Source organism: Daphnia magna, linkage group LG3 (genome assembly GCF_020631705.1).
Source record: "Daphnia magna isolate NIES linkage group LG3, ASM2063170v1.1, whole genome shotgun sequence".
Classification (NCBI taxonomy): Eukaryota; Metazoa; Arthropoda; class Branchiopoda; order Diplostraca; family Daphniidae; genus Daphnia; species Daphnia magna.
The window spans coordinates 6,814,251-6,840,242 of record NC_059184.1 but is presented as its reverse complement, the minus strand read 5'-3'; the positions used below and the strand labels follow the sequence as shown (position 1 = coordinate 6,840,242).

General features: G+C 44.8%; 1 protein-coding gene and 2 long non-coding RNA genes across 6 annotated transcripts; all 3 read right to left on the bottom strand.

Moving 5' to 3' along the window:
* Nucleotides 1-1,697: 1,697 nt before the first annotated feature.
* Nucleotides 1,698-5,092, bottom strand: LOC123470364. 4 transcript variants are annotated; one of them, XR_006644016.1, is made up of 10 exons: nt 5,025-5,092; nt 4,689-4,943; nt 4,503-4,605; nt 4,166-4,419; nt 3,495-3,745; nt 3,155-3,409; nt 2,816-3,071; nt 2,479-2,733; nt 2,142-2,396; nt 1,698-2,058 (listed from the first exon to the last, which is right to left on the bottom strand). It is a non-coding gene; the product is annotated as an uncharacterized LOC123470364 (long non-coding RNA). The 4 variants fall into 4 exon arrangements; XR_006644017.1 differs by having other exon boundaries at nt 2,483-2,733; XR_006644018.1 differs by lacking the exons at nt 4,166-4,419; nt 4,503-4,605; nt 4,689-4,943; nt 5,025-5,092 and adding an exon at nt 3,828-3,898.
* Nucleotides 5,093-7,221: 2,129 nt separating this feature from the next.
* On the bottom strand, nt 7,222-8,000 carry LOC116919617. Its single transcript, XR_004391967.2, has 3 exons — nt 7,891-8,000; nt 7,636-7,815; nt 7,222-7,536 (listed from the first exon to the last, which is right to left on the bottom strand). It is a non-coding gene; the product is annotated as an uncharacterized LOC116919617 (long non-coding RNA).
* Nucleotides 8,001-8,262: 262 nt separating this feature from the next.
* LOC123470476 lies at nt 8,263-9,207 on the bottom strand. The gene has a single exon (XM_045170737.1). It carries the CDS (start codon nt 9,205-9,207, stop codon nt 8,263-8,265), a length of 945 nt encoding a protein of 314 aa, XP_045026672.1.
* Between the last annotated feature and the right edge of the window lie 16,785 nt (nt 9,208-25,992).

Below are 25,992 nucleotides of genomic sequence, written 5' to 3'. Positions count from 1 at the left end.
GAACTGGTTGCTGCTGTTCAATTAAAGCGTTTGATTCCGCCTGAGATGGTGTTGCGGATTGAGGGGCGGAAGTATAACCAGATGTTGCGGCTTCAGTATAGTCCTCTAATTTAATTAAAAATAATCAGTTAGTAAACTATCTTAGAATTTTTTTTTTGAAACTTGCCTTGTGGGCGGTCAGTTATAAATGCGGGCAAAAATTCCTGTTCCGTAAAGATGTTGCGATTAAATGGATGAATTCCGGCTTTGGCAAATCCTTAACAAATGTTGCTGGGAGTCAAGTTTTTGTAGGTAAGGATCCCTAGTTAACTCTGCGATCTCGTGAATAGAGATTCTTTGTCCCAGATCGGTCTGCAGCCAATCGTTGAAACTTTGTTTCAATGCTGACTTGAAAGGCTAAAAGACACTAACATCAAGCGGCTGCAACCAATGAGAGCAAAGCGGCGGGAATGAGAGCATCACAATTCCATTCTCCTTTACGAAAGAAATCACGGCTGGGTCCAAATGGCTGCTATGATTGTCTAATAGCAACAAGTGCGGATTCGATTTTGATGGAGCGGCAAATTTGACAAAATGTTGCAGTGCTTTTAAAAACGTTTCACCATTCACCCATCCCGATGGATGGGCTAGACCAAGACAGCCTGAAGGTCCGGAACTCACCATTTTTGGAATGAATTTTACCCGAGAAAAGATGAAAACGGGTGGAATCTGTGTTCCACTTGCACAAATAAACACCAACATCGTCGTATTGACGGGGAGTTAATACGACGCCGTCTCATGTGAAACGGCCTCATGAACCTGTCTAAGACCCTTTGTCCCAATCACTTTTGGTGGTTTGAGGACGGTTGAATTTCACGTCTCATCGACGTTCCATACTTAATGAGGCAGGAAATAATATTTCGCCAAAAGAGAAAGCAACAGATTAAAAAAAGCCCGAACTACCGGAAAATTAAAACCGCTCGCCCTGGCTAGACTAGTTTGTTCCGGCGACTTAATCGAAAGCCTTTGATGACGTTTCAGAAATGCAGTTAACCAGTCTCGCGAAGCTTGTTTCTTCTTTCTCCAATTTTCAGGAACTGAGACGTTGTTGGCCACGGCATATTTGAAAGCCAGCTTTCGAAGTTCTGTCGTCGTAAGTCCATGGCTCATCAGCGAGCAGGTTTTTAAATATTTTGCAAGATCAGACTCCAGTTTTTTAGACAAGACTTGATGAGATGACTCTGTCCGCTTAATCTGCTCGGGAATTGATTCGCTGCCACGGAATTTTTTAACGTAATCAAACAAGGAAGATTTTTTAAAATTATGTAATTCTGCTGCAACGCGAATAGACGTCCCTTCTTTTAAAACCACATCAAGCGCAGCCCTTAATGATTTTTCGTCGGCGGCACATTTGCAGTTTTGCGCTGATAAGTTCTTGGCAAAGTGACCTAAAAAAAATATGAATAAGATTGGCAGATTGGCAGATTGGCAGCTGAGGAACGAATGATGTAAGCTAGCTTCTGCATTTTATTTATATAAGAGACTCAAGGGCACAGATTTCATAAGCGCAAAAAATGACATAAGCCAGCGATCATTTTCTTTTGACGTCACCATCAACATTTGCAGCTAATCATAAACCGCAAACAACCGCACTGGGTTAACAAGCGCTGGGTTAACAAGTGTTGCCTTACGCACGAGATAAACGAAAAAAGCCGAAGTATTATTACACTTGTATTTTGTTCACAAACAATCTAGCGTTTAGGGCTGGAGAGACTTGCGATGAACACGTTTCCATACGTGTTCCTCAAGCTTCCAATTACACAAACCAAAATGGGGCCAAATCTCATATAGGCTTAGATGTTCGGATGTTCAAAGTCTTGCTATGAGTAAGGTGCCAACCTTACAGCTATCCAAGACTGGGTAGCCTAGGACCCATTCTTTAATAAACCAAGGTTCGTCAGAACCCTGGCTAACAAAAAGAAAGAGTCCCTGCTCCCAAGCCCTGGCTAGCTTAACTCTAAACCAAAATCCTTGTTAGGCCTGGCTAACAAATGGTACAAGGAGGGCTGATTCTAAATGCTATAAATAAATACAAAAAGTAATATTAAATAATGTTTAAAAATAAGATCTATAATTAAAAAGAATTAGAAAAAAAAACTTACCAACCGAACATAGAGCAAAAATTCCAGGTTCACGTTCCATTATAAACCAATGCCTTACAAGATATTGGCTAGCGAATTAAAGCTATCCAAGACTTGGTAGCCTGGGACCCATTCTTTAATAAACCAAGGTTCGTCAGAACCCTGGCTAACAAAAAGAAAGAGTCCCTGCTCCCAAGCCCTGGCTAGCTTAACTCTAAACCAAAATCCTTGTTAGGCCTGGCTAACAAATGGTACAAGGAGGGCTGGTTCTAAATGCTATAAATAAATACAAAAAGTAATATTAAATAATGTTTAAAAATAAGATGTATAATTAAAAAGAATTATAAAAAAAACTTACCAACCGAACATAGAGCAAAAATTACAGGTTCACGTTCCATTATAAACCAATGCCTTACAAGATATTGGCTAGCGAATTAAAGCTATCCAAGACTTGGTAGCCTAGGACCCATTCTTTAATAAACCAAGGTTTGTCAGAACCCTGGCTAACAAAAAGAAAGAGTCCCTGCTCCCAAGCCCTGGCTAGCTTAACTCTAAACCAAAATCCTTGTTAGGCCTGGCTAACAAATGGTACAAGGAGGGCTGATTCTAAATGCTATAAATAAATACAAAAAGTAATATTAAATAATGTTTAAAAATAAGATGTATAATTAAAAAGAATTATAAAAATAACTTACCAACCGAACATAGAGCAAAAATTACAGGTTCAGGTTCCATTATAAACCAATGCCTTACAAGATATTGGCTAGCGAATTAAAGCTATCCAAGACTTGGTAGCCTAGGACCCATTCTTTAATAAACCAAGGTTCGTCAGAACCCTGGCTAACAAAAAAGAAAGAGTCCCTGCTCCCAAGCCCTGGCTAGCTTAACTCTAAACCAAAATCCTTGTTTGGCTTGACCAACAAATGGTACAAGGAGGGCTGATTCTAAATGCTATAAATAAATACAAAAAGTAATATTAAATAATGTTTAAAAATAAGATCTATAATTAAAAAGAATTAGAAAAAAAAACTTACCAACCGAACATAGAGCAAAAATTCCAGGTTCACGTTCCATTATAAACCAATGCCTTACAAGATATTGGCTAGCGAATTAAAGCTATCCAAGACTTGGTAGCCTGGGACCCATTCTTTAATAAACCAAGGTTCGTCAGAACCCTGGCTAACAAAAAGAAAGAGTCCCTGCTCCCAAGCCCTGGCTAGCTTAACTCTAAACCAAAATCCTTGTTAGGCCTGGCTAACAAATGGTACAAGGAGGGCTGGTTCTAAATGCTATAAATAAATACAAAAAGTAATATTAAATAATGTTTAAAAATAAGATGTATAATTAAAAAGAATTATAAAAAAACTTACCAACCGAACATAGAGCAAAAATTACAGGTTCACGTTCCATTATAAACCAATGCCTTACAAGATATTGGCTAGTGAATTAAAGCTATCCAAGACTTGGTAGCCTAGGACCCATTCTTTAATAAACCAAGGTTTGTCAGAACCCTGGCTAACAAAAAGAAAGAGTCCCTGCTCCCAAGCCCTGGCTAGCTTAACTCTAAACCAAAATCCTTGTTAGGCCTGGCTAACAAATGGTACAAGGAGGGCTGATTCTAAATGCTATAAATAAATACAAAAAGTAATATTAAATAATGTTTAAAAATAAGATGTATAATTAAAAAGAATTATAAAAAAAACTTACCAACCGAACATAGAGCAAAAATTACAGGTTCAGGTTCCATTATAAACCAATGCCTTACAAGATATTGGCTATGAATTAAAGCTATCCAAGACTTGGTAGCCTAGGACCCATTCTTTAATAAACCAAGGTTCGTCAGAACCCTGGCTAACAAAAAAGAAAGAGTCCCTGCTCCCAAGCCCTGGCTAGCTTAACTCTAAACCAAAATCCTTGTTTGGCTTGACCAACAAATGGTACAAGGAGGGCTGATTCTAAATGCTATAAATAAATACAAAAAGTAATATTAAATAATGTTTAAAAATAAGATCTATAATTAAAAAGAATTAGAAAAAAAAACTTACCAACCGAACATAGAGCAAAAATTCCAGGTTCACGTTCCATTATAAACCAATGCCTTACAAGATATTGGCTATGAATTAAAGCTATCCAAGACTTGGTAGCCTGGGACCCATTCTTTAATAAACCAAGGTTCGTCAGAACCCTGGCTAACAAAAAGAAAGAGTCCCTGCTCCCAAGCCCTGGCTAGCTTAACTCTAAACCAAAATCCTTGTTTGGCTTGGCTAACAAATGGTACAAGGAGGGCTGATTCTAAATGCTATAAATAAATACAAAAAGTAATATTAAATAATGTTTAAAAATAAGATCTATAATTAAAAAGAATTATAAAAAAAAACTTACCAACCGAACATAGAGCAAAAATTCCAGGTTCACGTTCCATTATAAACCAATGCCTTACAAGATATTGGCTAACAAATGGTACAAGGAGGGCTGATTCTAAATGCTATAAATAAATACAAAAAGTAATATTAAATAATGTTTAAAAATAAGATCTATAATTAAAAAGAATTAGAAAAAAAAACTTACCAACCGAACATAGAGCAAAAATTCCAGGTTCACGTTCCATTATAAACTAATGCCTTACAAGATATTGGCTAGCGAATTAAAGCTATCCAAGACTTGGTAGCCTAGGACCCATTCTTTAATAAACCAAGGTTCGTCAGAACCCTGGCTAACAAAAAGAAAGAGTCCCTGCTCCCAAGCCCTGGCTAGCTTAACTCTAAACCAAAATCCTTGTTAGGCCTGGCTAACAAATGGTACAAGGAGGGCTGATTCTAAATGCTATAAATAAATACAAAAAGTAATATTAAATAATGTTTAAAAATAAGATCTATAAAAAAAAGAATTAGAATAAAAACTTACCAACCGAACACGACACTCGGACAGCATGACGCTACACTGTAAACAGTAAAACGACGTTGACAATTTTCAAATTTTTACAATTTTGCAGCGTTGCTTTTTTTTATTGTTAAAAATTTCAAATTGTCTGATGAGTGGGATTAATTCCTTTGGGAGAACATCTGTACAATACTCTTTTTTTCAAAATAAGATGGCCCATTTTGTTCACCAAATTGGCATAGTCCCTGGGGAAACTAATTGGTCAACAGAACACAATGCAAAATCATTTGCTGTTGTGTTCTTTCATGTAAAGACGTTTCTTGTGTTAGTGCTTCAATTTAAAATGGCTGAAGATGCTGATTACGAAGTAGAGGAGATCGTCGATCGAGGGTAAGTTTTTTTTTATTTAAATTTTTTTTTGCCCATATTTAAATTACTGTAAGGGGGGTTATGATTTAATTGGGTTAATTAATCATTTGGGTTTATTTCAAATTGGCCGTTTAGATGGGTTAATTGGGGTGTTAATTTTTTACCTATACATTAAATTATTATAAGTTTTTTAAATAGGTATTTTAAATTCTTTTGTTTTTGTAATATTTCAGCTTGTTCCATAATGAAGAAGGATTACTCCGTGTCTGGTATTTAATAAAATTTAAAGGTTATCCAGACACGGATAATCAATGGATCCCTGCCAAACTAACAAATTGCAGGACTCTTATTAGAGAATTTAATAAAAAGTAAGGTTTTATCGTGAATTATAAAAATTTCTGAATTATTTATTTTTCTAATTTTTTATAAATTTTTAGGAGGAAGTTCACGAAAAACGTTCTGACACCACCCCAATCAGATTCGGATGGAATCGAAGAATTGTTTGTGGATGTTGTTGGTGGTGTGGCTGATGGAAGGGAAGGATTGGGTGTGGATGGTGGTGAGAATGGGGTGGGAATGGATGGATTTGAGGAGGATGGTGGTGTGGGTGATAGAATAGATGACTTAGGTGTGGATGGTGGTGTGAATGTGGGGGAATTGGATGGATTTGGGGAGGATGGCGGTGTAGGTGATATAATAGATGGCTTGGGTGTGGATGGTGGTGTGAATGCGGGAGTTGATGGATTTCGTGTGGATGGTGGTGTGTTTGGGGGAATGGGTGGTTTGGGAGAGGATGTTGGTGTTGGCGGGGATGACGGAAAGGTAAAACCAAAGAAAAAAAAAAGAATTAGATCGGAGAAAAGGAAGAAAAAAAATTCAAAATGTTTAAAAATGAGTATTAAATTATATTGTCACACGAGTTGTATTTGGAAAAGAATAAATGAATACAACAAGTGATGACTTAAATTGTAAACAATGGTTTAACTCAAACAAAAGGGATAACCATTATCAAAAGTTGGAGAAGCGTCTGAAGACCTCTTGGGAAACCAGGGAACTCCTCTTACGGAGCCCAGCTCCGGGAGCTCACCCGATGGAGACTCATCTAACGCAGATTCAGGGCAGCGTTTTATACCGTCGCGCGAATTACTCCCCTTCTGGACTGCATATCTGCGTATCTTTCTTAGAGCGGACTTCTCCCGATAATTTCTTCAACACGATCGCAGCGTTGTCCAAGGAGCAGATGACTCATCTCTGTGAAGAGATAACCAATCTCCCTTTTCACCCGCGACAATATTTAAAATAATTTTTTATAATTAATATTTTTTTTTTGTTTAGTGTCACTTGAAGGGGCATTTCTCCAAGGAATACCCAAAGCGCAGATTCTAACTGCATTAAGATTGTTCCATGAAGATATTGAAGTTTTGAAAGCCTTGCATTGCAAACTTGTTTGTTGAACTGTTTATTATTTCCCATGCAATACAAAGAAGTTGGCATAAGTTCGGAAAAGTTATTTTTCTTTATTTTTTTTCGTTAAAGAAAGTAGGAATACGTTTAACAGAGGTATTTAAAGCTTTAAGTTGGGTGTTTTTCCCTCCTCTGCCTTCCGCAAATGACGTGGCTATTTGGCTTTTCATATCATCTTCCTGATAGAGCTGTTTCATGAATTTACTGTGATACTCTCCAACATCGGTTTCCTTTTTTTTTAGTTTATCTAATTTAGTTTTAGCCTCTAGCATCTGAATGTCTTCCCTTCCGCCGTCCATAGTGACTTCTACCAGTCCTATTACTCCACTTCATCCTAGGAAATCCGAGGTGTTTATCAGAACGGAATTTTGTGGTATTGCAGAAATTTAGGTAGGAAAGGAATGAAACAATCAAGTTTAATATGAATTGATTTGAGGAAACCCCTCATAAAAACTAGATAACAAAAAGAGTTGAAGAAGCGTAACGGAGTGGTTGTCGTAAAGCAGACTCCCAGCTTATCCAGCAATCATACCAGTGAATATGCTAATAATGAAGGGTATTAGTACAAGATTGACAAGCTGGCCAAGTAGGGCCTGTACGATAATGGTAACAACTGCATCGATTCCCAGTCGTGATTGCATATCTCTTAGTTCTTCTAGTGAATACGGCAGCAGGTGGCTGACCCTTTGGAAGATTTCTTCTTCTGTTTTTGGTTTTTTAAATTTTTTTTAAAGAGAAATGGATTTGAAATGTTAAATGAAGCATTTATCCGTTAGTGCCTTATTCTTACTCGTGTTCTTACCGGAAGCGTTCGAGTCGAGATTCAATGAATTCAAATTGTCTGGCCGTGTTCCAGCTTTGTAACCAGGTGCCAAAGGCAAAGGGGACAAAGGAGGATTTTCAGATAGTGCTGTTGTTGCAGTTACCAAGGCTTCCAGCAATCTATGTTTTACTGCTGGATGCAAATTTTGCACTTAAGTGCCTAAAACAAAAATACGAAAAATTACATTGTTCCATTTACCGAAGCGGCTATTGAAGGAAAATATCAATCACTCACCATAGTCGAAGATATTACTGGGTTGTGTTAAGTCTGCGTTAAACACTGTATTCTCAGTCAGCAAGGCATACCAAATTATACAAGACGGGAACCGTAAGACCTTCTCCCTCTCTACTCTCGACTCGAATGCCCTTTACTCCGCGGCCCTCTGGCGTAAGCCTTTCGTGCGCCATCTGTGATCGCACTCAATACATCACAACTCCTCCCGAGCCCTCGCTCGGTACAAACAAACAGATGGGGCATAGAACGATGATTCCATGAATACAGCCAATGGGAAACAAATTTTTCCGACACTTTGGGGGGAATTGGGGGCCATTGCATATCAACGAGTACAAATGATCAGTCGGGAATGGTTATACGACAGGAAATAAGTTACACAGATGTGATGACCCTCTGCTTCCGAACGCGAGTTCCACGGCGTGGGCCGTCCGGCGCCGGAACGATGGAAGATTGTCGGGTTGGTGCGGGGGGAACGATGACGTTCACTACCGTGGGCACGCTGCCGTCTGCCGATGGGTTGATTCGGTCGGTCGTTGCCGTCGTCTCTTCTTCCGCCAGGACCAAGGGGCGGAGGAACCGTCGATTGCGCCACATGACGCTGCCGCTAGCAAATTTGATTCGGTAGGAGCAGTAGCGGCCGACCGCCACGATGACGCCCACATGAGTCCAAAGTTTGGAATCCGGGTCTTGGATTCGTACCTGTGTGCCGATCCGAAGTGGTGACAATGGGCGGGTATGAGCATCGTACCGAAGTTTTGTTTCTGCAGCTGCCGCCGCCTGTCGCTCCCGTGCTATCATGGCGTCCTTCCATTTGGGAGCGTAGGATGATCGATGTGCTGGGATGACTGAGCGGAGTTGGTGGCCGAATAAAATTTGTGCCGGCGATACACCGCTCTCGTGGGGGGTGTTCCGAAACTCCTGGAGTCCCGCCAGAAAATCTTCCGATGATAAATCTCCGCCCGTCTTCGCCACTAATTCTTTCATCGTGTTCACTGCTGCTTCCGCATGGCCGTTGCTCTGGGGGTAATGAGGGGTAGAGTTGCCCCACGCAACGCCCCAACGTTTCCGTGTCTCTTGGAAGACTCCGGCATCGAATTGAGGTCCATTATCCGAGCGGAATCGCATGGGCACGCCCAGTTCGACGAAGTTGTGCACGACTGCCTGGACTACTTCTCGCGCGGTGGGATCGCGTCGCCATTGGTTGACTACAGGCCAACCCGATAATCTGTCCGCGTATACCAGCACATGGAGGTTTCCGTGCTGGAACAAGTCAGCCGAAACGTCTTCAAATACGAATGTCGGTAGCGGATCTGACATCAGTGGCTCCTGGCACAGGCTCGGCCGCCTCTCCTGGCACTTGGAGCAGCGTTCGACGAGCATCGTGACGTCGTTCGATATTCCCGGCCAATATACCGTCTGCTGGGCCCGTCGTTTTGTCCGGACGACGCCCTGGTGGGCGGCGTGACGTTTTTGGAGAATATTACGGCGAGATGAAAACGGCACCACGATGCGGGATCCGAAGAGAACGAGGCCATCTTCTGTGGACAGTTGGTGACCAATGGACCAAAACTGACGTATGTAGTTAGACACGCGGGCACGGTCCGTTCAACCGCCGCCGCTAGGGCCGTGTAGTCCGTGTCCCCTGCGGCCGTGGATCGCAGATCGGCCAGCAAAGCGTCCGGCAAGTGTGCCGGCGGAGCCGATTCGTCTTCAGAGCTGCATATAGCCGCGATCGACTGAATCACCACATTTCGAACGGAAAAATTGAGGTCTGCGTCCACACGTTCATCTTCCGGTGCTGGGTCGTTGACTGGGGCCCGTGATAAGGCGTCTGGAATGGCATGTTTCTTCCCCTTTCTCCACACGATTGTGAAAGAGTACGGCGAAAGTCGCTCTTTCAGACACTGTATTTTGGGATTTTCTATGGCATCCAGAGTATACTTATCTAAGATTGCTACGAGAGCCTGATGATCCACCATCAGGGTGAAGTTGGGTAGACCGGATAGGTATAAGCGGCACTTCCGGATCGCCCATTCGACTGCAGCCAGCTCCAGCTCCACGATGGTATATCGTGACTCGACATCGGAGCACCATCGGGAATTTGCATCCACTAGACGCCAGCCTCCGTCGTGTCGCTGCAGTAGCGCGTACCCCATTCCGTTCTTGCGCGAGGCGTCGACTTGGATGACCGTTTCACGGTCTGGTTCAAAATGGACCACCACGGGCGGGGAGGTTAAAGCCAACTTAACGGCGGCAAATGCCCGGTCATGGTCCGGCGTCCACACGTACGGGTTGCGGGTGCTAAGAAGGGGTTGAAGGGGTGTTCCATTCCTTCGCCGCTGCCACCTCCGTCGAGAATCCGGCGAGTTGCTCCACCAGGCCCATGAATGATCGTAATTCCGAAATGTTAATCGGCCGGGGAAATTGAGACAGGGCCTTCAATTTGGCCTTCTCGATGGTAATTCCGCCGTGCTTGATCTCGTATCCAAACCACGACAGACGATCGCGGGCGAAGCGAAACTTTTTTTTGCTGAATGTGATACCGGCGTCACGTGCCGCTTGGAGGACTTCACACACTCCCATCACGTGCTCGGGGAAGGTGCGATCAAAGCGAAGCAGATCGTCAACCAAACGCACCGTATTTGACACTGCGGCGAACGCGACACCCGCCCTCCTGTTGTATTCGTCACCCGAGCAACTGAGGCCCATGGACGCGCGGAGGAACTTATAACGGCCCCACGGCGTCATAAATGTGGTTAAATGTTGACAGGAGGGATGAAGGGGAATTTGGTAGTATCCGTTTGCGGCGTCGAAACTGGTGTAGAATCGGCACTCGCTGTCTATTTCGGCGACCGCGTCACGTGGAGTACGCGTAGGGTGAGTTGGCCGCAGGACAAATTTATTTAGCCGGGTATGGTCGACACAGATACGGATCTTGCCGGTCTTGGCATTCCTAATCACCACCAGGGGGGCGGCCCATTCCGACGCTTCGGTTACCGGCACGATCACTCCCTGCGACACTAATTGGTCCAGCTTGGACTTTACTTCCGGGCGATCACTAAACGGGATTGGTCGGGCGCCGTTCACATAATATGGCACTGCATCGTCCCGCAATTGAACCATCATGTCTGGCCCCACCATTGTGCGTAATCCATATTCCTGGTCAAACACAGATTCGAATTCTGCTGTGACAACCGCCTCGATTTCCGCGATCTGCTCCGCTGATGGGTCCAAAGGTAAGTCAATATGCCGTAGAAATTCCCACTCTGAAGGTTGGTTCGGCTGATCTGCTGCCTCCGTCGGCGGGATCTGAATGGATTGAATTGGTGTCAGAGGCTGTGGGTAATCTGCGTGGATGATTGCGAGATTCACGCAGTCCAAACGGCAAATTAGCATTCCTCGGATTTCCGGGCAAAACACCACCGTCATACGAGTACACCGGCCGCTATAACGGACAAAAATGTCGTGCTGCCCGATGGATAGAAGTGGAGTGGACCGGTCAGCCATGACCAGTTCAAATAGGAGAATGCAATAGGTCCGCTTTGGTCATACCTAAAGCTGCCATGACATCTCGCCCGGCCACGCTCACCTCTGCCCCGGGGTCGGGGATTGCTTCTTTGATTGTCGCGACCGACGAGCCGCTCACGTTCAGTAATACCTCCAATGCGATGGTGGGGGATCTGCGTTGCCGATGATTGGCTTGCACGTTGCCAATAGTAATGTGGCCGACTTTTGACTTCGATCCGCCATCGCCACCACCGCCGCCGCCACCACTGCTGCCACCGCCGCCGCCGTTGCTGCCACCGCCACCACCGCCACTGCTGCCACCGCCGCCGCCGTTGCTGCCACCGCTGCCGCTCTTTCCAATGTCGCGAGTAGGGCATTTGGGGAAAAAATGGTCCAGTTTACCGCATGAATGACACGTACGTCCTATGGCCGGGCACGTCATCCCAGTAGAGTGCGCTGCGTGACCGCATGATTTGCATTCATTTGCATGTGGGCGCTCCGTGCGATTCCGTTTGTTCTGGATCATTGATATGCCGGAATGGCCACTTAAAGATCGTTCATTGGCCCGCGCGGATTCTTCACTCCTGCAAATGTTGATTGTCGATTGCAGGGCGGGAAATGGGCTCATTGCCAGCAGCTTTTTCTTTGTTTCAGCATCTCTCGTACCGGCAATGATGCGCGTGACTAGACGGGTGTCGAAACAATCCGGAGTGGTGACCGTGGTGGGCGGTATCCCCAGCGCCACCTCAACAACTTGTTGCATGGCTGGGTCCAGAGCCATCCGGAAAGCCGCCATCTGCTCCGACCCAGGATATGTTGCCAGCTGGCTTAGTTCGGCGAAGTCGTTCCAACGGTTCCTCCAGGACCGCAGAAGGGGAATGTGTTGAGTTTTCATGTTACGATTCAAACACACAAGAGTATGACACATATGAGTGTGCTGCTATCAAAACTGTATTTAAGTAATACTTAGGAATATTTCATTACAACGTGACTTACATGAATATTCCTTTAGACCGGAACTCGGAAAGCAACTAGTATACAATACGTTCAATGACAGATACCAGGAAATCAGCACGGGCAAGAGACTCGACACACTACTTTTTATACAAGACGTGGGTCACCAGATGGAGCTCGGTGCATTAACAGTAGGATGGGTTAAACTGGCAGGGCCATCTAGTTTGTACATAATTCAATATTCTCCCTCAAGCTGATGGCTCTAAGGATGGAACCTGTACTACACCTAATGTTTCACGGAGTCGTTCAAATCTTGGGACTGCCAATGCTTTGGTGAAGATATCTGCTGATTGGTGATCTGTGGGAATGTAGATGACATTTACTGTTCCATCTTCTTGAGCTTCTCTTATGTAAAAGAGGCGAACGTCAATATGTTCGTGCGTTGGTGGAATGCGGGATTTTTTACTAGCGCTATTGCACTTTGATTGTCGCAGTGCAGTGATGTTGGTTTGTTGACCTCACCAAGTTCAGATAGTAGCTGCTGTAGCCATACGGCTTCCTTAGTTGCTTCTGCAGCAGCTATGAATTCTGCTTCGGTTGTGGAGAGTGCAACACATTGTTGTCGTCGGCTAGTCCACGAGACTGGTCCACCGAGGTGAAGAAACACGAATCTGCTCGTGGATCGACGGGTTTGAAGGTCTCCAGCATAATCCGAATCGCAAAAGCCGGTGAGCGTGTCGCCATCCTTGTTGAATCGTAAACCGAGGTTGAGTGTCTTTTTGAGGTATGCTAATATCTCGAAAGTCCCACAGCATACAAGATGTCTGGTCTAGTCATTACCATAATGTGCATTAGTGATCCTACAGCTTCTCTATAGGGAACGTTCTTCATCTCAGCTTCTTCTTCCGGATTTTTTGAACCCATTTCTGGGGAGAGTCGGCAACTTGGATCTGCTGGAATGGCTACAGGGGTACAATCTGACATGTTAAACTTCTCTAATAATTTGACGATGTAGTCTGGTTGTAAGAGGTATATTATGTGTTGAGGTCGGTCACGTGTGATATTAGTGCCAATGAAGCGGTCAGCAGGCAGAGATCGAATTTCAAATTTGGTTTTCAGGTGCTCTAAGATATCTGTGAGAATTTGTTGACGATTACTGAAAATGATTCCGTCGTCGACGTAGATTATTAGCACCGTGAATTCTTCATCGATTTCTCCCTTACGTAGATGACGGAAGTATACGCAGGGGTCCGCTAGGCTTTGTGTTAGACCAAATTTCAGGATGAATGCATGAAACTTCTTGTTCCAGGCTCGAAAAGCTTGTTTAAGACCATAAATACTTTTAAGTGGACGGCATACTTGTTCTTCTTTTCCAGATGTTACGAATCCTTCCGGTTGCTGCATGTAAATTTCTTCTTGCAGCTCTCCATAAAGAAAGGCGGTCTTAATGTCCAGTTGGATCATCTCCAGGTCCTTGGCGGCTGCTATTGCGAGTACTACTCGAAGAGAGTAATGTTTGACTACAGGGGCAAAAGTGTCGAGGTAATCTAACCCAAAAATTTGAGAATAGCCTTTAACAACAAACCGGGCTTTGAACCTTGGAGCTACTTGATTGTGTCCGGGTTTGAATTTAAAAATCCATTTCCCTTCAATGGCCTTTCTTCCTGGTGGTTCCAGGTTTTGTTCTGCATGAGGGACTCATACTCGTCGAAGATTGCTGGGATCCAATGTTCAGCAGCTTCACCTGTGGTGGCTTCCATGTAAGTTGATGGTTCAGAGGGCTGTGATTGATTTGTCTTTGCGTTTTGAGTTTGGGCTGGCACTCCAAATGAAATGGCTTGTTGTGCTAGAGTTTTTCTATATTCTAGGTACCTTTCAGAGTAATGTGGACGACGTGATGATCTTTGAGGGATGGTTTCTGCATGTTCGATGTTGTTTTCTTCATTTGAAGTCATTTCTATTGTGTCCATTTCGATTTCAGTTGTAGTGTTCTCTCTCGAGTCATGATGAATGAGGTCTTCGTGGCTTTTTCTTCCTGGATAACAGTTTCTTCTTCTTCATTGTTTTCTTCTTGTGGGATTGGAATGTTGTGCAACGCGTCATGAGTTGTTGTCTGCAGTAGGTGGAGTTTTGTTCTCAAGATCCATTTCTTCAGTGTTGAGTTCTTCATTTTTCGTAGGTGACGAGTTGGGTGCTTGGTTAGTTTGATACATGACTGTCTCATCTATTTTCACATCGTGACTCACAACAATTCGTGGTGATGAGGAGGGAATGTAGATGCGACTTGCCTTTTGTGTGTTGCTGATCCCTACAAATGCACCTTCTTCACATCTTGCGTCGAGCTTCTTAACATTTGGACGTCTTACGAACGTTCTGGATCCAAAAATGCGTATGTTCGAGACGTCTGGCTTCCTTTTATTCCACGCTTCGAAGGGAGTTATTTTACTTGTGCTGGACAGTACTCGATTACGAATGTATACAAGATAGGCGACTGCTTCTGCCCAAAGTGAGGGGGGTAGGTTGCTTGCGAGTAGCATACTACGGGCGCCATCCATGATGGTTCTATTTCCTCTTTCGGCGACGCCATTTTGAGCTGGTGTGTATGCTGCACTCGTTTCGTGACGAATCCCTTTTTCAGCAAGGTATTGTTTGAAAGAGTTCCCTTCGAACTCGCCTTCATTATCAGATCGTAGCGTGCGGACTGTATTTCCTGTTTCATTTAGGAGGGATGCAGCAAACAGACGGAATAATGCCGGTACCTCTGATTTGTTCTTCATGAAGAAAACTACTCTCCAGCCGCTGAAGTCATCAGTGAATAGCACATAATAGCGTGCGTGTCCTAGGCTTAAAGATGGCATGGGTCCGCAAACGTCAGAATGGATTAGCTCGCCAATGCTGGTTGCTCTTGTTCTTCCTTTTTTTAGAGGACGTCGATGAAATTTTCCAAGTTCACATGGCTTGCATAGTGTCGTTGGGACTGAACATTCAGCAGTTAGGTTTAGGCCTTTAGTAAGATCTTGAGTTACCATTTTGAGAATCGACTGATGATTCGTATGTCCAAGTCTCTGATGCCAAATCATTAACGATGCTCGTAGGTTTGCGTTGAATGCTTTGGCACTATGGGTTGGCGTGTTGATTTGAGTTGTAGTGGCTTGAGGTTTGAGGTCGAGAAGATAGAGTGTGTCACCTGTGCGCCTGCCTTGTAGAACGAGTGAGTCTCCATTGTAGAATCAAACATGATCGCCTTGGAATCGCGCCTCTAGTCCATGTTCGGTGGTGGCACCAATTGAAAATAAATTCGTGCCAAGTCCTGGTACGTAAAGAACGTCCCTAATGTTGCGTGTGATTCTTGATCCATTGATTTCGATGGTGGCTTTAATGTTGCCTCTTCCACGAATTTCAAGATGATGGTCGCCTATTCCAATTATAGACCAAGTACCTGCTTCGACCGGCGTGAAGGTTTCAAAAAGGTTCCTCTGGTCAGACATGTGTTTGGTCGCGCCGGAGTCGGCAAAGAATGCAAAAGCACTTTCTGGATTCGAAGAGCTGGATGAAACAAAAGCATGGTCTTTGTTTGTGTTTTTCTTGGCTTCCGCCCTTTTCTTCTTTCTACAGTCATTTGTTTCATTACCACGGATGTAGAAATAGCCACAACGAACTTCATTGCGTCGTGAGTTGGATTGTTGATAAGTACCTTTTGATGAGAAAGAATGTTAGGGGAGAAGAAAAAAAAAACACAAGAAATATGTGTAGATATGAACCTTGAACTGTGTGACTGTTGCCATGTCTTCTTGGGTTGTGACTTCCTCTTGCCTTGTTGTGATGATGGGCTGAGAAGGCTGTGTGATCTGTCGTATTATTGTTCTCATATGACTTAGCCACATTTTCTTCCAGTCGAAGCCGTTGAAGTAAGTTATCAATAGTTCTTTCATTGAGGGGAACATTGGCCCAAACAGATCTAACTATTCTGAACTTCTCTGGAATGGTTGCTAGGGCTTTTGTGACAAGCTGCATATTGTCGAGAGGTTGACCAAGTTCCTTCAGTTTATCAGCAATACTTGAAAGTTTCTGAACATGAACTGTCATGTCATCACCTGGTGTGAAGATTGAGAAAAAATTGTTGAATACTTCTATTTGTCAATTATATGTGTGAATTTACCAGGATGATAATTGAAATCATAGAAGCTTTGCCAAAGTAGATGTAAGTTCTCTGCTGCCTTGAGTTTGTACTGTGTGTCTAGTTTTGTCCACATGGCTGCTGCTGACTCACAGGAATACAGATTCTCTTTCATTGGGTTTGCAAGAGTAGCAAAAATGTAGTTTCTAGCTGTCACATCTTTTTGATTCCATTGATCAATCTCTGTCATGTTGGTGATGACATCTTGATCGTCTCTTGTCTGTAAGGAAGAGAGAAAACATGCGTGAGTCTGATTGAACATGTGCTATAAGTACATGTGTTAGGCTAAGCATGTGTGTTCTTGACGTGTTAAAGAAGGAGTCAACACGTGTGTTCAGTATGTTGCAATTGAACATGTGTTGGAGTCTTACATGTGTTTATAATTGACATGTGTGAATGAATGATAAAAGTTGTCGAGTGACATGTGTTTAAGATTAACATGTGTTACCTCAACGGGCAGTGTGTGCCCAACTCTTCCCTCTACGAGTCCAAGTAGACCAAGTTGTTGGAACATCATGCGTAGTTCATAGTTCCATTCTCTGAAATTACTTCCATCAAATTTTGGGACATGACCTACATCTCGAAGGTGGTTGTCATTCGAATTGTTGGCCATTTCACTGTTAACATGAAAAAATATATATATATATAATAGTGGTTATGCGAATTCTGGGCCCATAACCTGTTGAGTTTTCATGTTACGATTCAAACACACAAGAGTATGACACATATGAGTGTGCTGCTATCAAAACTGTATTTAAGTAATACTTAGGAATATTTCATTACAACGTGACTTACATGAATATTCATTTAGACCGGAACTCGAGAAAGCAACTAGTATACAATACGTTCAATGACAGATACCAGGAAATCAGCACGGGCAAGAGACTCGACACACTATTTTTATACAAGACGTGGGTCACCAGATGGAGCTCGGTGCATTAACAGTAGAATGGGTTAAACTGGCAGAGCAATCTAGTTTGTACATAATTCAATAGAATGGTGACATCGCCGTGAACTTTTTCGACCCTAGAGGTGTCCAGCCGCCGTCGTTGAGGTGTTGCCGGAATGGCACCGCCTCCACCTGCGCCACCGCCACCGCCACCGCCTGCGCCACCGCCACCGCCACCGTCACCGCCTGCACCACCGCCACCGCCCGCGACACTGCCTCCGCCAGCGCCGCCACCGGCCGCAGTGATCAATGTTTGCAGTTGACCCAAAATGGCCAGTAATTGAGCCTCCAGGGTGTCGATCCAGGCTCCGGCCGCCGCCGCTGGACATAAACGGGACGCGGGTATAATCACGGCCGCCCGCCGGTCACTATGTTCAGCGAGGCTGCGTCACGCAGAACTTGCGACGTGTGGACGGTACGACAGGTACAGCAACGACTTTGTACCGTATGTTGCGCCACCTGTGGGTCGAAAGCGAACTCCGTGGAAATACGGAACAAATAGTAACCTGTTGAATAAGACACTAATAACGCGCGTTGCACAGAACGAGAAAAAGTCGGGTTGAAATTTCTCTCAGCGAGAAAAATAATTGAGACCTTATATGCCGTGACTCTGATCTGCCGACGCTCCGAGGGTCTGCGAAACCAAGATGGCGGTTCCAAAACGGCTGCATTCAATTCAAGACGTGGAATAGTCATGAATTTTAACGGTGCGATCCTCGATTTAGAGATGAGAAGGCAGACGTCTGTTGTTCCGTTTGGGTAGACGAAGCGGGCATAGCAGACAGCACCGTATCCCATCTCGGACGCGTCACCGAAAACGTGCAGATCTATTGTTGCAACATCTTTATTAGTCAATGAGATGCAGAGATTTAAGACGCGGCCATTGAGTGACGGTAACGAACGCACCCACTGGGTCCAACGGTCGATAAGGTCTGGGTCCAACTCTTCATCCCAATCGAGTTTTCGTCGCCAGATATCTTGCATTAGAAATTTCGCTTGAAACACAATCGGAGTGAGAAAACCGAGGGGATCGAAGATGCTAAAAATAGCCTTCATGAGATCGCGTTTCGTGTGACCGTCTGATTTTACTGAGGCTCCTAAGATGAAGGCGTCGCGGCGGAAATCCCATACTAGACCGAGAGTTCTTTCGATGGGTTCAGCGTCAAGATCCATTTTGATGACTGCGTCTTCGAGTTGGTGTCCGGGTAAAGATTTATAGACGTTGGCGTTGGATGTTGCCCATTGGGTGAGCGGGAAGCCGCCACTTTTCAACGTTTCGGTTAAACGATGAGCGCTAGAAATGGCTTCAGCTTCCATCGGGAAGGACACCAACCAATTATCCATATAAAAATGCCGGGTGATTTGGCGGAGGAGATAATCGTCGCCGTAGTCTTTGACTGTTTGTTGCAGAGCGATCGAACAGACAGCTGGAGACGAGACAGCGCCGAAAAGGTGGACATCCATCTGGTAGACGTCTACTGGTTTCATTGAGCCCGGATCGCGCCACAGGAAACGGAAGGCCGGCCCGTCGATAGGCCGCACCCTTACCTGATGGAACATTTTCTCCACATCGGCAAAGATTGGGACAGCGTACTGACGGAAGCGAAGAAGAATCCCGACAAGATTTGTGAGGAGATCTGGACCTCTGAGTAGAACATCGTTTAGGCATATTCCGTGAAATTTTGCGGACAAATCAAATACAACATGACATTTTCCCGGCTTGTTCGGGTTAAACACCGGATGATGAGGGTTGTACCATGTTCGACCTGAGGGCCCAGCATCAATGTCTTCTTTAGACAGTTTACGCGCATGTTTGAGACTGACGTAAGTGTTGATAACACCTTTGTAGGTTTCGGCCAGTTTACTGTTTTTGAAAAATTTTCTTTCGAGGCTGGAAAAACGTCATTGGGCAGCAAAGAAGTTGTTGGGTAGCGCCGGGTCGTCCAACTTCCACAATAGGCCGGATTCGTAACGTTCGCCATTGTGTTTTGTAGTATCTCTCAGGATTTCCCAAGCCCTTTCCTCGTCTCTACTGATGGGCTTCACGACGTTTGGCTTCGTTCCGAAGGTGTCGAACTCGATGAAGTGTTGCAGCAAGTTGTCACACCGGTCTTCGGATAAGCTAAGATGAAAACAACTCCGACCTGTTTCATCGGATCTTGCCGCGGGGCCAGCAACACACCAACCAAAGGCTGTAAGATAAGCTCGGGGAGCACGTTGGTGATACGGGTCCTTACGAGTTTCAAAAATCTCGATAGCAGCTGGGTGGTCCTGCCCAATCAGGATAGCAACATCTTCATCGAGCACCGAAGGTGTTGGCACATGAGCAAGGTGTGGCCATTTCTTGGAAAGGTCAGTCAAGTCAATGGAGGTTTTGTTCAGCCGGAAGGTGTCCATCACGTGTACGTCGATGATGTCGAAGCTGAAACGACCATCCAGCGAATAATGTTGAATTTCACTATCTCATGATCAGTCGGTCGGCTTTCTCCATCGACCGTTCTTGTAACGACTCGTTCCATGTAGCCTTTTAATCCGAGAAGAGTTGCGACCTTTTTCCTGATAACAGATATTTCGCTTCCACCGTCTAGAAGCGCAAATAGATGGTACTTCTTCCCGTTGGCACGCAGAATCACTGGAACGATCGGCAACAGAGTTCGTTTAGTCGATTCAGTAGCGATCGACCCAGAGAATTTGGTTGTTTTGGGGCTTCCCACCTTCGGATACATTCGTGGGGCACCATGTAGGAGGGAATGACCTCCGTGACAATTGGTCTGGTTGCACCTCTCAGTACGACGATATTCTCGGCTGAGATGGTCACGGCCCAGACAGCGGAAACAGGCGTTGCATTCCTTCACGATAGTAGCTCTTTTCTCAACTGGAACTGCCTTAAACTGTCTGCAATCCTTGAGGTGGTGGAAGTGTGTGGATTTACACCCTGGGCATTTTGATATTTTTTGCTCGGTCGACTTATCGGTAGTAGTGTTGAAGATGTTATGACTAGTTGGACCACGATGTCTACTATCATTGGGCTTCCTTTGGATCTTCGGTTGGTGGACCTCGGTAGATCCAGCGCCGATTGAATGTTCAGCCATAGCAACTCCATCAAGCCATTGATCTAAATCCTCCACAGTGGATAAGTGAGGCTGCATCGACCAGCTTTTCTCTCCCCACCGACTTTTCAAGGCTGGTGAGAGTTTGGAGACAAGTTGAGAAAGCGTAGCGTGGCTATGAAGCTCCATTCCGTAGCCACCGAGCCATAAGGTTGCTACGACGGAGTGGAGATCGGCTGAAAAGGCACGCAGTGCTTTAAAATCGTTGTCCCGGAACGGCTGAAGTTTTAACAGGGATGATGTGCAGGCCTGAGAGACGATCTGCGGGTTTCCGTATCGTTTGTGAAGTTCACTAAGAGCGTGTTGATAAAGACCTGGGTTCAACAGGGCACCACCGATATCCTTCCGGATGGCTGGCGTAAGCGCGTCATACAGATGGGCGATACGCTCTGCGTCAGAACTGACAGTGTCATGGACAAAAACCTTGAACATTTGGATAAACATCGGCCAATTGCGTGAATCACCATCAAAACTTGGCGCTTTCATACGTGGTGGCTTGGCACCAGAACGATTCCTAGTTGTGTTTTGATTTCCAAGCGTATAAATCCAAGCATCTGGTGTGTATGCGCGTGAGGGATGATTCGTTCCGTGTGGAAGAAACGTAGGACTTGGTGAACCCGATGGATACAAAGGCGGGGCCATAATACTGCTAGGAAACGGTATGGAAGTCGGTTGCGGTGTCCCATAGTTATGAGCCGGAACAAAAGGCGGTAGAGCGGAAGCAGCTGTGAATGCTGGCGGTGGAACCAGTTGTGGGTTGGCAAACGTTTGTTGGTAAACGACTTGTGGTGTGCTCGACATCCGGGCAGAAGTGAGCGAAACTGGATTCAAAGGTGGATTCGGTGCAACGCTGGAGGATTGGGCAACATTGCCCATCATCGACTGGTTTGCCGTTATATTCGCAAGGTTTGCTGAGGCCGTTATGGAAGCTGGGTTAGGCGCAGTTATCGGGATATGAGCTACGGGAATTGGTTGTCGCGTGAGTGTAATCGAAGTAGGAACGTTCGATGGTCTTCTTGGAGTGAGAGCATTAAATGCTCTAGTTGCAAGACCACGGACTTGACTTAGAACTCCACCGGAAACAGAAGGTGTTATGATTGATGACGTCGTAACAGGGACCGGAATCGACGGCGGGAACAGTCGAATAGGCGTCAGCGATTTCGTGTTACTCGCTCCGATCAACGGCGTCATGGTTGTAGATGCCGGCGGAACGCTTGAAGTTGCTGGTGTAACGGGTTCGGTGGACGGTACGGCCGGAATCTGGCTCTGCGGATTTGCAGGCTGGGGTACCGTAGGGATGGCGGTTGCTGCTGGGCGTAGGTTTTGAGTTATTGAGGCGTTTGACGGACCACTTCCAGTGGATAATTCAGGTTTGGAAGGATCCGGCTCGTTTGCAGTTAGTTGGTTTAACTGTTGCTTCAGAATAGCACCTGAGAGTCGTTGAAGGTCTATTTGGTCCTGAAGCTCCCTTTGTTGCCGATCAGCAGCGACTTGTCGTTGGTAATCCTCGGCTTGCCGTAAGACAGCGTCCTCTGCTGTTCTACGTGCTGCTTCGTCTTGGGCTTGCTGGAGTTTAAATTCAGCCTCCTTTTGCAGTCGTTCAGCCTCTTGAATCTTAGCGCATGCGGATGATACGCTAGAAACGCGAGAAGAGTGCCTGGACGATACGGATGCTGAAGACAGATTCAAAAATTTGGCCAGGTAATCATCGCAATGAACTAGCAGAGCTTGATGTTCATATACTGTTAGGTATAAACTATGCTGGGCAAACCTAAACCCTCTGGGTAAAGTGCACGGGATGCTGTTTAGGGCCGAGAGCCCGGAGGCCCTCAGCTGTTTGAGTGACAAGGAGGATGACACTCACTCTTGTTCAAACTGTTCGACTGTAATAAGGTATTATCGGGTGATTAACAATTAGCACGCCTATGTGAACTACTAGTCTAAGATAGCTGTGAATACGTTGTACCTGATAATATGTTATCCAATACAGTGAGTTATGTTATGCAGACTATTAATTACTTTACAGGTTATGGGCCCAGGTCACGCTCAAAGCAATAAAGATGTCTGACAGTCCAGATAGAAAACGTGACCACGTCAAATTCAATGGAATCAATTTTCCACAATGGAGGTATGCCGTCATGCTTAAACTAAGGAAGAAGAAACTCGAAGACATTGTACTTGGAACTGAAAAGAAACCAACTGAGGTAACATGACACTCCAACAATGTACTGAAACAAACGTAAAGTTAAGACATGTGACTTTAAGAGCTAAACTGACTAGATATCAGTGACATCGTGTGGCACCATTACATCACAAACTTGCTCGTGACATGTTCTAAATTCCTAAGACTCATTGACTGTGTAACTTAGAAACACAGGTAACTTAAAGGTGAGGTAACTATATGCGATGTTCTAAATTCCTGAGACTCATTGACTGTGTAACTCAGAAACACAGGTAACTTAAAAGTGAGGTAACTATATGCGATGATTGCATACCGCAGAGATCTATGACTGTGCATCTGAGAAGCACAGGTAACTTTATGAAACAAAATCCCACATGCAAATGAGAAGAGTATCAGTAAATTCAAGAACACTTCTGAAACCGTCTGTATGTATAAAAAAAAGAAAAAATATATATATATTTTTCAAAGCAAAATCGAAAATAGTGAACTATGTCTAAAAACTATCACGTATATTTAACTCATGGAATTGCAAGTGATATAATCTCTAACTCATCATTTACTCCCTAGACGATCGAAGATGTAACTGGAATAGAAGTCGACGGTGTTAAACTGTCATTCATCACGAATCAAGACGCAATTGACAGATGGAAAGAGAAAGACGTAGATGCCTGCTCCATCATATTCTACAACATAGAACCGGCTTACCAGACAGCGATCGAAGGTTCCAACACTGCACACGAAATGTGGAACAGGCTGACTCTCCAATATGCCGAAACATCTGCTGCCAACGCCTCACTCCTGCTAGGAAAATTCCACCAATACAAAATGGACCCCGATCACTCAATTATGGCCCACATCAACAGACTGAGAATGATGGCAGACGAACTCAAGAGTATTGGGACCGCAATCGACGATCTTACAGTAATGGTGGGAATTATACAAACGCTACCGCCAAGCTATCGATATTTCATTTCAGCCTGGGAAAGTGTTCCACGGTCCGAACAAACACTTACCAGCCTCACTGCCAGACTGATAACGGAAGAACTCAGAGGAAAAACTTACGTAGTCGATCCTGCAGACATCGCCTTCTTCGCATCACATCCATCAAAGGTTCAACAACAATCAGAAGCCAATGCAGCCCAGTCCAAAGCAGCTGACCACAACCACTCTCTCAATCATCCTGATGACGAACTACACTATCGCCGCGGTCAATCAAATCACAGAAGAGGTCGAGCAAATCATCACCGTGGCAGCTTCAATTCCAACCGTCGTGACAACGGCAGATATGGCAACAGAGGCTGCTGGCACTGCGGCAAAACAAACCACAAGTCCTACAACTGCTACTTCTGGAATGATAACGACAGAAAAGAAGCCAGAAGCAATCAGCACGACAAACGCCGAAAGCATGATGACAGAAACGACAACAACTCCTTTGCAGCTCTGTCCTCACTATGCTTCATAGCACGAAAATCCTCCGACTGGTACGCAGACTCTGGGGCGACACACCACATGTCCGACCAACGATCCAACTTCAGCTCATTCAAAGAAATCAACATGGCTACCTGGAAGGTTAATGGCATCGGCGGCACAGAACTATTCGTCCTAGGAATAGGTACAGTCTCTATAGTCTCTCATCTGCATGGCAAGACAAAACTTGGGGAATTTAAAGACGTCTTATACGTTCCGAAACTCGGGACAAATCTCTTTTCAATTGGAGCCGCGACCGATACCGGAATTAATGCCAACTTCAGCAAAGATACTGTCGTCTTTCTGAAAAACAATCTGGAAATCATGCATGGCCAAAGGATCTGAAAGTCACTCTATCATCTAAAAGTGATTGCCAAAAACTCCAACCCCGAATCAACCTCAACTTGCATTGCCACATCCGAGAAGTCGCCATTTCAAATCTGGCATCAACGCCTTGCCCATGTCAACAGGAAAGCCATTCAAAAAATGTTGAAACTCAATGCTGTAACTGGTTTTGACCTGGACTCCAACAATGCGGTGCACACCATCTGTGAAGGATGCATATTCGGTAAGATGACCAGATCTCCATTTCCTTCAAGTTCAACCAAATCCGATAGTGTCGGCCACATTATCCACTCGGACATCGGAATTGTGCCCATCCCATCTCCTTCAGGTGAACACTACTACTCAATCTTCAAAGACGACTACAGTAACTGGACTTCAGTTACACTCATGAAATTGAAATCGGATGCAGCAAAGCACCTCATTCAATTCATACAGTTCCTTAAAACTACTTCCGGCAACTCGGTGAGAATTGTCAGAACTTATGGAGGTAAAGAGTACGACAACATCTTCATTAACGATTTCTTTGCCGCGAATGGAATCACCCACCAGATAACCAACCCTCACACCCCCCAGCAAAACGGTGTTGTCGAAAGAATGAACAGAACGGCCATGGAATCTGCTCGCAGCAGTCTACATATGAGAAGCAGCAAACTCACCAACCTCTTCAAGAAAGGCGATCGATCAATCCTTGAACTCTGGGGTGAATTTCTCAAAAGTGCCATCTACGTGCTGAATCGCACTCTGTCGTGCAACCCATCATCCAATTCTTCTAAAAAAACACCCCACGAGCTCCTATTCAATGAAAAACCAAACATTAGCCATCTACGAATAATTGGGAGCAGAGCCTATGTACACGTCCCAGCTGCCAATCATAGAAAACTGGAGCCCAAAGGAATTCCCTGCTGGCTTGTGGGCTATGGCGACTACACCAAAGGATGGAAAATGTGGGACCCAGCAACGCGCAAATTCATCTTCAGCCGTGACGTGAAGTTCAACGAGGATCTACTGATCAGCGATTTTAATGATGATTCCAACCATCACGCGAAAAAACAACCTGAGTACTTTCTATTCGACCCGTTCCTCCTAGTAACTGAAATACTGGGTTTGGACATTGATTCACCAACCATACCTGATGATATGGCAACTGACCCAGTGATGATAGATCCAACCGATGATGATATGGCGTCATTGGGACAAGAAGAACCCGTCGAAATGTCCGACGTCGACGACGACGAGCTTTCCGAAGACACAATAGTAGACCAAACTAACAACCAAGCCACTTCAACGCCAACCGATCCTATCACCACCCCTTCCACCACCTCTCAAAATCAACAAGAGGATTTACCAAGAAGATCTGCGCGTGCCCCCAAATACAACGCCAGATACCAAGAATTCAGAAAATCGATTGGAC